The sequence below is a fragment of the Mercenaria mercenaria genome, chromosome 1 (genome assembly GCF_021730395.1).
Source record: "Mercenaria mercenaria strain notata chromosome 1, MADL_Memer_1, whole genome shotgun sequence".
NCBI lineage: Eukaryota > Metazoa > Mollusca > Bivalvia > Venerida > Veneridae > Mercenaria > Mercenaria mercenaria.
In genome coordinates, this window is record NC_069361.1 from 11,475,836 (window position 1) to 11,488,487 (window position 12,652).

The 12,652-nt window shown below is 36.8% G+C and overlaps 1 protein-coding gene across 5 annotated transcripts; it reads left to right on the top strand.

Annotated features, from left to right (window-relative positions):
• The first annotated feature begins 344 nt into the window (after positions 1–344).
• On the top strand, positions 345–12,632 carry LOC123544987 (complex I intermediate-associated protein 30, mitochondrial-like). 5 transcript variants are annotated; one of them, XM_045331183.2, is made up of 4 exons: positions 345–431; positions 3,818–4,468; positions 7,854–8,039; positions 11,618–12,631. In XM_045331183.2, exons 2-4 carry the CDS (start codon positions 3,887–3,889, stop codon positions 11,840–11,842), a joined length of 993 nt encoding a protein of 330 aa, XP_045187118.2. In that variant the 5' UTR covers positions 345–431; positions 3,818–3,886; the 3' UTR covers positions 11,843–12,631. The 5 variants fall into 5 exon arrangements, with proteins under 5 accessions (XP_045187118.2, XP_045187117.2, XP_045187120.2 ...); XM_045331182.2 differs by having other exon boundaries at positions 349–467; XM_045331185.2 differs by having other exon boundaries at positions 351–439; positions 11,618–12,632.
• The last annotated feature ends 20 nt before the right edge of the window (positions 12,633–12,652 follow it).

Below are 12,652 nucleotides of genomic sequence, written 5' to 3' on the forward strand. Positions count from 1 at the left end.
GTTATCAATTTGTTATTTTTAAATGAAAATACGAGTCATGGCATAAACCGGGCTGATCGGAAAGGGCTTAACATGATCGGAAAGGGCCTGCTATATGTTTATTATTGGAACTAATTTTATTATTTTTTCACATTTCATTAAACAAATGAAAAAGAAATTATTTAAGATAAAAAAATTATCAATATTCGATTTTTAAATGAATTATGGACAAAATACGGGTCATGACATAAACCGCGCTGATCGGAAAGGGGTTAACATGATCGGAAAGGGCCTGCTATATGTTTATTATCGGAAATTGTTTATTTATTTATTTAGGGCCCTTTCCGGTATCTAGTCATAGCGCAATTTGACGGAAGGGGAGCGCACTCTCGATATATGCTCGTCCGTGGAAGAAATTTCTTGCTTTTCATTAAATCAAAACGGATGGACAGGTTGTCATGTACAGTACAGTTATGTGATTGAGTATTGTGAGCAATTACTAGTACTGATGACATTTTCAAAACAATTCATTGCTGTATAATTAACACTGAACTGAATGTACTGGCACACGTACCCAAATCGCTTCGTACCCGGCAGCATGACAGGACATTCCATTTTCCTGTATAATGTGAATCATTGTTAGTTCTCCACATTTCATTTCACAATAAAAAACAAACAAACAAAGGCATTATCAAATTCCGAATTTTAAAGAAGTTGTTATATGTAAGACAAAGTGTAGACTCAAGTCACAGGTGCAGGGCCCCTAAATTGTTGGGAGAAAATGCCCATATACCTAATGTTAATCAAAGCCTTGAAATGACTGATGGTTGCAGGTTTTTGGTAGATTTATTTTCTGTTTAAATGCCAGTCTATGAATATACATCAATGAGAAACAAATACAAATTTAATGTGCCTCATATCTAAGATGAACTCTACCCAGCTTGTGATGTAACCATGGGCTTGAATACCTTATCATTGATAGATCTTATATAATCTAAATGGTCAGTGTGAGTGGATACAGGTTGAATAAGAACTACTTGTTCATTGATAATTCATCCGCATTGTTCATGAATGGGACTATTTTGTGTAGCACATGAACATCCTTTGGATGTGATTCGGAATAAAATAAAGATGCTATGATTGTCAGAAATACACTTTAACTTTGGTAGCAGGATAAACCCGCAACCAAAAATTTATTTTTGACAGTCTGGGCCCCTAAATAAAAATAGCTAGTTTATATCCCTGAGGTGCTAGACACATAAGGCCTAATCAAATATTTTACTAATAGGCATATATATGTTTATAAGCTATAAGGTTCCGAATGGAACAAAAATGCTGAACAAAGTAGGGAGAGCGTTGGTCTACGGATCGTGGGGTGGTGAGTTCGATCCTCGGGCAGGGCGTATGTTCTCCATGACTATTTGATAAACAACATTGTGTCTGAAATCATTAGTCCTCCACCTCTCATTCATGTGGGGAAGTTGGCAGTTACTTGCGGAGAACAGGTTTTTACTGGTATAGAATCCAGGAACACTGGTTAGGTTAACTGCCCGCCGTTACATGACTGAAATACTGTTGAAAAATGGCATTAAACCCAAAACAAACAAACAACCAGAGCACAGTTTTCTCTTTGTGGTCGCCACTTGAATGCATCAATCCAAGCATTAACACTTTTTACTCTATTAAAATCTCTCAGATAGGAAAAAAAATGATGGAAATTTCCACAAAACACCACATTTTCAGTCCATGTGGTTTTTGATGTCCATTCAATACATGTACTAAAAAAAATGATTTCTGATTGATTCCTACGAAGTAAACAAAAATGGCTAGACCTTCCACATACTTTCAATAAATGAACTTTTTTCCAGTCAATTCGCAAAGTCTATACTGAACAACAGCCCTCTACAAACATAATTCATCTGAAAATATCAGCTGTGGAAGCGTAGCTCAAGTAAAGCTTGCCATTTTGATTCTGAAGTGACAGGAGAACGATGCGAAGTAATAGTGTTATTGGCTAGCCCAAATGAAAAAAAGACCCAATAAATGCCACCAAAACTATGATCCGCTAGTGGGTTGTTAGTCCAATAAACACTATGAAAACCATGTTCCATTTTCAATGAGCCAATGAATCGCTAATTAACATAAATGTGTCATTTAACAACACTGTTGGAGAGCATAATAGATCGCTTAATGGAATACATAATAGATTGCTTAATGGATTGCATAATAGATCACTTAATAGATTGCGTAATAGATCGCTTAATGGAACACGTAATAGATCACTCAGTTGAATGCATTTCATCAAACAGATACATTCCTAACAACAGGCTGCATTTAGTTTTGGCAAATTGGTGTCTACAATTACAGCCAGGATTTGCAAAGATGCACTGCACAGTAACTGTTAAAAGTATTAAAGCATTGGTACTGTATATTATATTATCACATGTTTGACGTCGCAGGAGTGTAATAAAGCCATTAAATAAAAATGATATTAATAATACACTAGTGTAATAAAGCTTTGACGTCGACGTCATTTATAGTATAGGAGACGTTGGTCAAATTGACTTGTTTTTATAGTAAAAGAAAGTAGAATTTTTGATGTTTCAACAGGAAAGGCTAACATGTGATAAAAAGAACTTTGCATTTGTGACTTTCCACATTGAATTTATTAAACTCGTTGAATAAAATTGATAAAATGCTCGGCAGAGCCTCGCATTTTATTATTTTATTCAACTTATTTAATAAATTCAATATGAAAAGACACTCATGACTAATATCCTCTATTTATTCATGATACAAATTTAGCAATCATTCAACATTTTCATGATCATTGTGATTCAGTTTTACACAAATCATTTGATAAATCATGCAGCTGACAGAAAATTCAATCTTTATGAAATATGGATAGACAAAGAGAAACATACTTCTTAAAGCTAGTTTTCATATTGTACAGAAAGTATGCCATTTCAATCAAAATTTCAAAAATTATTATGTTATATTAGATAATCATAAAATCTTGGAATTCTGTCATACACTTACTGAACTCTTTAAAAAATCATAATATAAACATTAATTGAAGGGATTAAAACCATAATGTTTCCTGATAAAAGACGGAAAAGCCTTCTGAATGTAGGGCTGTCATTGATTGGGTCTTAGGCATATCGACGATACCAATATATCGGAAGACAAATATCGACGATACATCGATATATTGTTTATTAAGTTAGATTAACAACCTATTTGTTCATGTGCATGCTATATACCTTCTTGTTGATTTATTTCTACTTATATATTGCCTGCTTTTCATATTACTGTTTGATTATGTTGTATTTGTATTAACCTATTTTTACTATTCCCCATACAGGTAGTGCTGACTAGTGAGAAAAGACTGCTACAGCACAAATTTAGACATTACTTTTTTGACAACTTCCGTTACTTAGGGCAAATTTTTCTAGGCAGAAAGTTGTTTCAGAGGGTCTGAGTGTTTATCTGGATGTTTTTTTGTAAGACAAAGGTTTGGGTACCTTTAACTTGTATTGTCCTAGTGAGACAAAGGTTTGGGTACCTATAACTTGTATTTTCCTAGTAAGACAAAGGTTTGGGTACCTTTAACTTGTATTGTCCTGATGAGACAAAGGTTTCTTTAATACATGAGTGTGATTCCACTCAAAAGTTTACCTATTTGAATATTGAAACTATTTAGAAACTTGGCAGTGACTACTTCTTTGGTAAGTCATTCCAGGTTTGCTGTATTATTCTTTATAAAACACTCTGATGTCTAAAACTTAAATAGTTCCATGTTTTGACAGCTTGTAACAATCTGTTTTTTTTTTTTCAGAAGGTTGGAAGAGTATGCAAATAGAACTTGTTACAAAGTGGGAAAATTAACATTCTTCAACAAACCAACATGACAAGTCAGATTTTTTACAGGCCTGTCTCTGGGCATAAATCACTTTGGAACTTGATAAGGCAGCTTGATTTCCACTATTCTTCAGTGAGAAAATACTGCTTCTGTAGTTTACAAAACTGTTCTCAGATAAGAGTATTGTCACCTGAAAACAGAAACATATCAATATTACAGAAACGTTACAAACAGACAGAACAATCGGACATCGGCCTATACTTTCCTCAAAAAGAAAAGTTGCCAAGGAAAGGATCTGTGATTAAAGAAATATCAGATGGTTTAGAGATTATTAAAGCTGGTATTCCTCAATATAAACAAGAATGGTTGGAAAAGTTTTACAGTGATCTACCTGTTGGGGCAGAACACGGAGACTTTGAATACTTTCAACGCTTTAACGGTAAAGACAGTTTGAAAGATTGGCTAGTATCTACAGATCAGGATACAGACCAGGGTAAAAGCAGTGCAACATTTACTGCCAGTCCGGCAGGTTCAGCTTTGTTTCAAGGATATATTAACACAGATGTTCCCAAGGATGGAATCACAAAAAGGGCTGGATATTGCAATTTGAGGTCACCTTATAACAAGGTATGTCAGGTGTAAATGCTCCTGAATTTTGTAAAGATATTTTGACTCTGGACCTTAATGATTAAATATTTTGTTAGCTGACCTGACCAGAGGTTCAGGTGAGCAGTTATTATAGGTGGGTGGTCCACCATCCACAGTTTACATAAATATCTTTTCCTCTGAAAGGACTGGTCAGAATTACACCAAACTGGGCCTGAAGCATCGTTACAAGGTTCTGTCAGTTTTGTTTAAATGGTTCGCTGGCCCTTAGAACTAAAAAAGAATTGCATTTTAACAATGTCATCTCATAAGCCGCTTGATGGATTTTCATCAAACATGATCTGTAGCATCATTATGAAATAAAAAAGTGGAAAACCACAGGTCGCCCAACACAACATAAACGAAAATGTTGCAGGCTCGGTTTGATTGAGCCTGTTATGGATGGTAGTGGAAGTGCAGGCTACTGTCCACGCCCTTTATCCCCAGGTTGAGCAGAACTCAACATTTACACACGTTATAAGTACCAGAAAGTAATTTAGAGACATTCGCAGATGTATTTATATGGCAGTGCACATGGAACCTTCAACGATGCACAGAGTGCAATTCCATGAGGCATATGGTCTCCAGAAAAAATAATGGCTGTGCCCTAAAACGAAACAACATTATGTGCAGAACTAAACAAACTGGAATTTATAGAGGGGATCTGTAGTTAGGGAGCCTGCCTATCACAGAAACTGTCAAAAGGACGAAACTAAAAAGCAGGTACCATATCCAAGGGGTGATTAAACAATACCCAAAGCTATTAAAGTGAGAGTATTGGAACCACCCAGGCCGAAATATTCAAGCTGAAAAATTAAACAATTTACTAACACAACATAAATGTAGTGCTGAAGTCTTCTTCCATTGTTTTCAAATGAGGACAGGAATTTGCCCCTTAAAGGGTCAGTTAGAGCTAAAACAAAGAAATACCTTTTAACAACTTCTTCATGTGAACCTTTTGATGGATCTCAATCGAATTTGGCCAATAGCATCATTATAAAGTACACATTGCTATGCACCTTGTAGAGGCCACTAGAGCTAAAAAAGAAAGACCTTTAAGACCTCTCATTAACTGCTTGATGGATCTTCATCAAACTTTTCTCTGTAGCATCATTAAAGGGCCCTATCCCAAAATTGTTCAGATTGGGACACTGAGACTACCAATTGTAAGGGCTGCTGTAGCTAAAGACAGAAATACCTTTAAACAATTTCTTCTCATGAACCTCTTGATGGTTTTACATCAGACTTTGTCTGTAGCATTTTTGTAAGGTCCTATATCAATTTTATAAAAAAGTCTGGTGCTCAGCTCCTTTAAGGGGTTGCTAGTAGAGCTAAAGATAGAAATGAATTGAAACAAATTCTCTCATGAACTATTTGATGGGAGTCAGTGGAGTGGTGGTTAACAGGTTGGACTACAACACCAGCGATCAGGGTTTGATTCCTGATCGCTGCTGATATCCTAATTAATGTTCAGTGCTGGGTGATTTACTTAAATTATGTCTCCCCCAGGAGACATATTGTTTTTGCCCTGTCCGTCCGTCCGTCCGTACGTCACACTTCATTTCCAGGCAATAACTGGAGAACCATTTGACCTAGAACCTTCAAACTTCATAGGGTTGTAGGGCTGCTGGAGTCTACAACCCCTATTGTTTTTGGGGTCACTCCGTCAAAGGTCAAGGTCACAGGGGCCTGAACATTGAAAACCATTTCCAATCAATAACTAGAGAAGCACTTGACCCAGAATGTTGAAACTTCATAGGATGATTGGTCATGAAGAGTAGACGACCCCTAATGTTTTTGGGGTCACTCCGTCAAAGGTCAAGGTCACAGGGGCCTGAACATTGAAAACCATTTCCGATCAATAACTAGAGAACCACTTGACCCAGAATGTTGAAACTTCATAGGATGATTGGTCATGAAGAGTAAATGACCCCTATTGATTTTGGGGTCACTCCATCAAAGGTCAAGGTCACAGGGGCCTGAACATTGAAAACCATTTCCGATCAATAACTAGAGAACCACTTGACCCAGAATGTTGGAACTTCATAGGATGATTGGTCATGAAGAGTAGATGACCCCTATTGATTTTTGGGTCACTCTGTCAAAGGTCAAGGTCACAGGGGCCTGAACATTGAAAACCATTTCCGATCAATATCTAGAGAACCACTTGACCCAGAATGTTGAAACTTCATAGGATGATTGGTCATGAAGAGTAGATGACCCCTATTGATTTTGGGGTCACTCTGTCAAAGGTCAAGGTCACAGGGGCCTGAACATTGAAAACCATTTCCGATCAATTACTAGAGAACCACTTGACCCAGAATGTTGAAACTTCATAGGATGATTGGTCATGAAGAGTAGATGACCCCTATTGATTTTGGGGTCACTCCATTAAAGGTCAAGGTCACAGGGGCCTGAACATTGAAAACCACTTCCGGTCTATAACTTGAGAACCACTTGACCCAGAATGTTGAAACTTCATAGGATGATTGGTCATGCAGAGTAGATGACCCCTAACGATTTTAGGGTCACTCTGTTAAAGGTCAAGGCCACAGGGGCCTGAACATGGAAAGCCATTTCCAATCAATAACTTGAGAACCTCTCGACCCAGAATGTTGAAACTTCATAGGATGATTGTTCATGCAGAGTAAATGACCCCTATTGTTTTTGGGGCCACTCCGTTAAAGGTCAAGGTCACAGTGGCCTGTTCATGTAAAATAATTTTTTGGAAATAACTTGAGAACCACTTGACCTACAATGTTGAAACTTAATAGGATGATTGGACATGCAGAGTAGAAGACCCCTATTTATTTTGAGGTCACTTGATCAAAGGTCAAGGTCACAGGAGCCTGAACAGTGACTGGAGAACCACTAGGCCAAGAGTGTTGAAATTTAGCGGGATGACTGGACATGCCAAGTAGATGATCCCTATTGCAGCCAACCATCAGTGTCTCTTTGATTTTTGCTCCTGACCCATATTGACTTCTTGCCTATAGGACTTTGCATTGGGGGAGACATGCGCTTTTTTACAAAAGCATTTTCTAGTTGGTACTATTTCCAGCAGTATCAGCCTAGACTGGATCCTGGGGAGGTAAATATGACATCTGCCTTGGGCTCGGTTAGAAATCAATTGTTTCATCCGTAAAAAATGGTAACTAACAAAGAGCTGTAAATGTATATACAGGACAACTGACATTACACAAAATCTTAATTTCCAGAAGAACAAGTCAGTGAAAATATCATAGTCACTTCAGAATGGTATCCACATAAATATGAATATAAACTGAGACTGAAATTGATAAATTATTCGGCAATATTTTTATAAAAATCAGTACATACCATAGTCTTTACACTGTCTTTATTACAGCTAGCATTTGAAAGACAGGTGCCATATGATTGGAGTCGCTACACACATATGTATTTGCGAGTTCGAGGAGACGGTAGGAACTACATGCTGCTTATACAGATGGATCGATTCTTTGATGTACAAACCCATGATATGTACAATTTTCCCTTGTATACAAGAGGAGGACCATACTGGCAAACTGTTAAGGTATTATTTGAATATGTAGAAACTAAAATTTAAGCAGGGGATTCATTATGGGTAGAAGGGGTGGGGGCAGGGATTTTCCCCTGGAACTTATATGGCTTACATATACAGTGCAACCTCTGTAGAGCAGCACCCTTTGGGAGATATAAATATTGACTGTTACGTAGAGGTTGTTGTTCTGGAGAGGTAAATTTTACAGTATATTTCAGTTTAGGGAAATTTTGATGATGTTGTCAAAGAGAGGTTTTTGCTCTGGAGAGGTTGTACGATATGTGCTCTCAAAGAAGTAACTGATTACATCAAATCAAGGTTATAAACACTAGTGCTTATTTGCACAGCACAGCTGGTAGAGCTATAAATCAGGAAGTTACAAGTTTATTCCACAGACAAGAGGAATGTTCTTGACAATTTGACAGAAGACAGTGTCTGCTTTTAAGCTAGGTTCATAAAACTTGGTATGTGTATAGAGGGCAATATGTAGATTTTGCTTGTACATAACTTATTCTTGTAGGTCAAAGGTCAAGGTCACTATTGAAGGTCAAGTCAAATTTGTTTCCGCTCAATAACTTTTATATGCACTAATGGATTATCTTAGTGGTACCCATGATGAGACAATGTGTCGACACACAATCTATGCTTGTCGGTTAGAGGTCAAGTGTAATGCCGTAAATATAATTGACTTTATGAAGGAATGTTTTAATGCTGCGGCACTACTTATTATGTCCAAATAATAAAATACAGTTCCAGATTATCTTCTTTATTTTTCTTCAGTGGAAAACCACACAGTTTAAAGTCACAATTAACAGTTTTCACACGGATATCCGTAGAATATAACAATTAGTAAAAAGCTTTAAATTTTAAAATATTATATGTTCTAGTGAAAAACCACGATGTTTCTACTTGGAAATCCAAAGTTATTCTCTCAAACTTGCTGTCTTCAAAATATAGTTTTTCTCAGCATATCATAACTGACCAATTGAAATGATCCTTATTGTAAGTGCAATTAACAGTATAAACCAATCAAATTCAAGAAAGCATACAGGGTAATAAAATTACAAGTATTTGAAATATTAAGAAGTTTTGACAGCAATCAACACCTTATCAGTCAGGAAGTCTTAACATTTAAATTATCAAGTCAGTCACAATGACCCTATCACAAATAGATTTAGAAGCATTTTAGCACATTTTGGACTATCAAAGATTAAAGTGCATAAATGTGTTAAAGTTGAGACAACAATAAAGTTTTGACAAGTGTCATGAAAACATAAAAAGAATTTTCGTTATTTAAACTTTCAGCAACATAAACTTATTGAATAATATATCCTTATTGTAGTTTCTATGTTAAAAGATATACATTTTTGTGCTATCTGATTTTTTACCGATTTTTCTGATTTTTCACTGCACAACACAAGGTTACTGTTTAAGGTCAAAGAAAAGTTGTTTCTGCCCCATAATTTTTAATTGCATTGATAGATTTTTTTTATTACTCTACAGAAATGTTCCCCATGATTAGACTGTTTTTAGCACACATGACCAATTGTTGTTGGTCATAGGTCAAGGTAACTATTAAAGGTCAAGTAAAAAAATTGTTTCCCCTCCATAACACGAATATGCATTGATGGATTATTGTAATACTGCACACAGGTGTTTCCTGTGATGAGACAATGTGTCGTGTACATGATCTGTACTTGTAGGTCAATGTCACTTGAAATTTAGGTAAAAATAGTTTTTGTTTCTTAGCTCCTAAATGCCTTGAAGCATTTTCAGTCTTAACACTGTTGCAAAAAACCACAAGGAACAAACACTAACAAAGTTTTATATTGGTAGAGGACTTTTCTGCATTGCCACTGCAATACTCAGCCACTTGTTTAATTTGTTTTTAATCTCCAGCCACGAGTGGTGGGGGTTATAGGAATGGTCTCCGTCCATCGATCTGTCCTTCCGTCTGTCAGTAACAATGTCTTGTCTGCTTCGTATCTCCTAAACCCCTTGAAGGATTTTCATGAAACATGGGTCAAATGATCACCTCATCTGGTTCTGGGACGATGTGTGTATGAAAAGAATTGGAACCACTGCCTTACCCTTGCATAATCGTAAGAGGCGACTAATAGGGTCTTAACACTTGGTTTTGCTGTAACTCTGTGATTCCAGCAGGTATACAACTTTTGATTCCATACCTCAAGTTTTTATTTTGATGTAAATGAGATGTGAAACCAAAATTTGTAGTCCTGTTTGGCGCCATATAACCTATATTGTGTTTGTGTGCCGTAAAACCCAAATAAATAAATATCATAAGGATGATGTGCAGAACTCATGAGTCAGCCTTGTTGCCTCAAGGTCAAGGTTACAACTCAAAATCAAAGGTTTTAGCCTTCCATTTTGTGTCCGCTCTGTATCTCCTAAACCCCTTGAAGGAATTTTATAAAACTTGGGTCAAATGATCACCTCATCAAGACGATGTGCAGAACTCATGAATCAGCCATGCCGACTCAAGGTCAAGGTCACAACTTAGGGTCAAAGGTTTGAGCCTTCCATTTTTTGTCTGCTCTGTAACTCCTAAACCGCTAGAAGGATTTTCATCAAACTTTGGTCAAATGATTACCTCATCAAGGCGATGTGCAGAACTCATGAGTTGGCCATGTTGGCTCAAGTTCAAGGTCATAATTTAGGGTCAAAGGTTTTAGCCTTCCATTTTGTATTCGCTCTATATCTCCTAATCCCCTTGAAGGATTCATATGAAACCTAGGTCAAATGATCACCTAAGCTAGACGATGTGCAGAACTTATGAGTCAGCCATGCTGGCTCAAGGTCAAGGTCACAACTTAGGGTCAAAGGTTTTAGCCTTCCATTTTGTGTCCACTCTGTCTCCTAAACCCCTTGAAGGATTTTCATCAAACTTGGGTCAAATGATCACCCCATCAAGAACTCATGAGTCAGCCATGTCAACTTAAGGTCAAGGTCACAACTCAAGGTCAAAGGTTTGAGCTCTGTATGTCCTAAACCCCTTAAAGGATTTTCATGAAACTTTGGTTAAATGATCAAGACGATGTGCAAATTCAGTTCAAGGTCACAGCTCAAGGTCAAAGGTTTACCCCTTCACTATCCATAACAGTGGCAAGGGATTTAGCTGTCTTTCAGACTGCCTTGTCAAAACTTATTTCTGCTCAGCAACCAAAGAACACTTTTACCTACAGTTAAAACATGCATTATATTTTATCAATATCTAGGAAATACATGCAGATTTTAGTTTCGGGTACTTTGTTGGCAAATAAAACACGATTTTGAGTTCAGGTGTGTAGTAATCTAATCACAAAGGCTAATTAAAGGCCCAAGTGATTAATTACGATGCATCTGAGCAAAAAAATGTTTTATTTGCCAACAAAGCATGCAAAACTAAAAGTTGATTTCCATACCAACACGTTTGAATTACACTGAAAAATTCTTGAAAAAGACAAATCCAAACCTAAACACTGAGCTATGAAATTCAGGTGAGTATCTTGGGTTATCATAACTCCCTTGTGATCTGTGGTGGTCATTGTTCCATTGTACCTATTTTTTCAGTTATTATTCCTTTATTACAGGTTCCGTTTTCCAGTTTTTTCCTGGCAAATCGAGGGAGAGCTCAAGACCAGCAAAAACCTTTCAGCTTAGATAAAATTAAAAATTTTGGACTATCTGTTGGAGATGGAGTAAAAGGACCTTTCCGTTTGGAGATTGACTATATAGCCCTTGTACGAGATGAATTAGCAGATAACAGACAAGACTTCAAATACGAACTCTACACGAAAAAAATGTGGGAAACTTGATGTGCGCTAACTTTGAATGATAGTATTTTGCATATTTTGCATTTGAACTTACTAGTCCTAGTTTAATATAGAAATTGACCAGAATAAATATGAATATCTATATTGGTGACACCACTTGTAAACTTAAAATGAATACATTTGTAATTTACATCCCTGAGACATTGTATATGGGTCCAATATGGGCCAATACTTACAATAAGGGTCCCATGTGGGACCCATATGGTAAATTTGCCCAGATATAGCCAATATGGGTCCCATATAGGCTTGCGTGCTGGGAAAGCTGCTATTATGCAGACAAGGTCAAAATAGCTAATTTTGGCAATTTCAGGGGCCATAACTCTGGAACCCATAATGGGATCTGGCCAGTTCAAGAAATGAACAGTGATCTTATGGTGATACAAGTTGTGTGCAAGTTTGGTTAAAATAAAATCATAAATGAAACCACTATCGTGCAGACAAGAAATTGTTGACGGACGCACGGACGAAGGGTAATCACAAAAGCTAACTTTGTCACTATGCGACAGGTGAGCTAAAATATACTCCTTCTTCTTCGAAGGGGGGCATAATTAAAAAATAAACAAAATGTTGATCTTGATATTCTAAATAACCATATGCCATGAGCGTCATCAGTTTCCTAAAACAGTCAGTGTGCAGATGTTGCGGATCAACACTGGTTAGGTAACCAAATGGGGTTATGCCATAACTTAATGGACATGAACATCACAAAACAAAAATAGCATCAGCTAAATTATGGTAGCCAGAACTACAAGCATAATGAAGAGTACTATATTCTGCTAATTGCAATATACT

What these genes read in the sequence shown, in the direction of transcription:
- LOC123544987 (XM_045331183.2), top strand. Translation starts at nt 3,887, where the DNA reads ATGACAAGTCAGATTTTTTACAGGCCTGTCTCTGGGCATAAATCACTT. An exon ending in TGAGGTCACCTTATAACAAG is followed by an intron (nt 4,469 to 7,853) that starts GTATGTCAGGTG and finishes TCTTTATTACAG; the next exon opens with CTAGCATTTGAAAGACAGGT. An exon ending in CATACTGGCAAACTGTTAAG is followed by an intron (nt 8,040 to 11,617) that starts GTATTATTTGAA and finishes CCTTTATTACAG; the next exon opens with GTTCCGTTTTCCAGTTTTTT.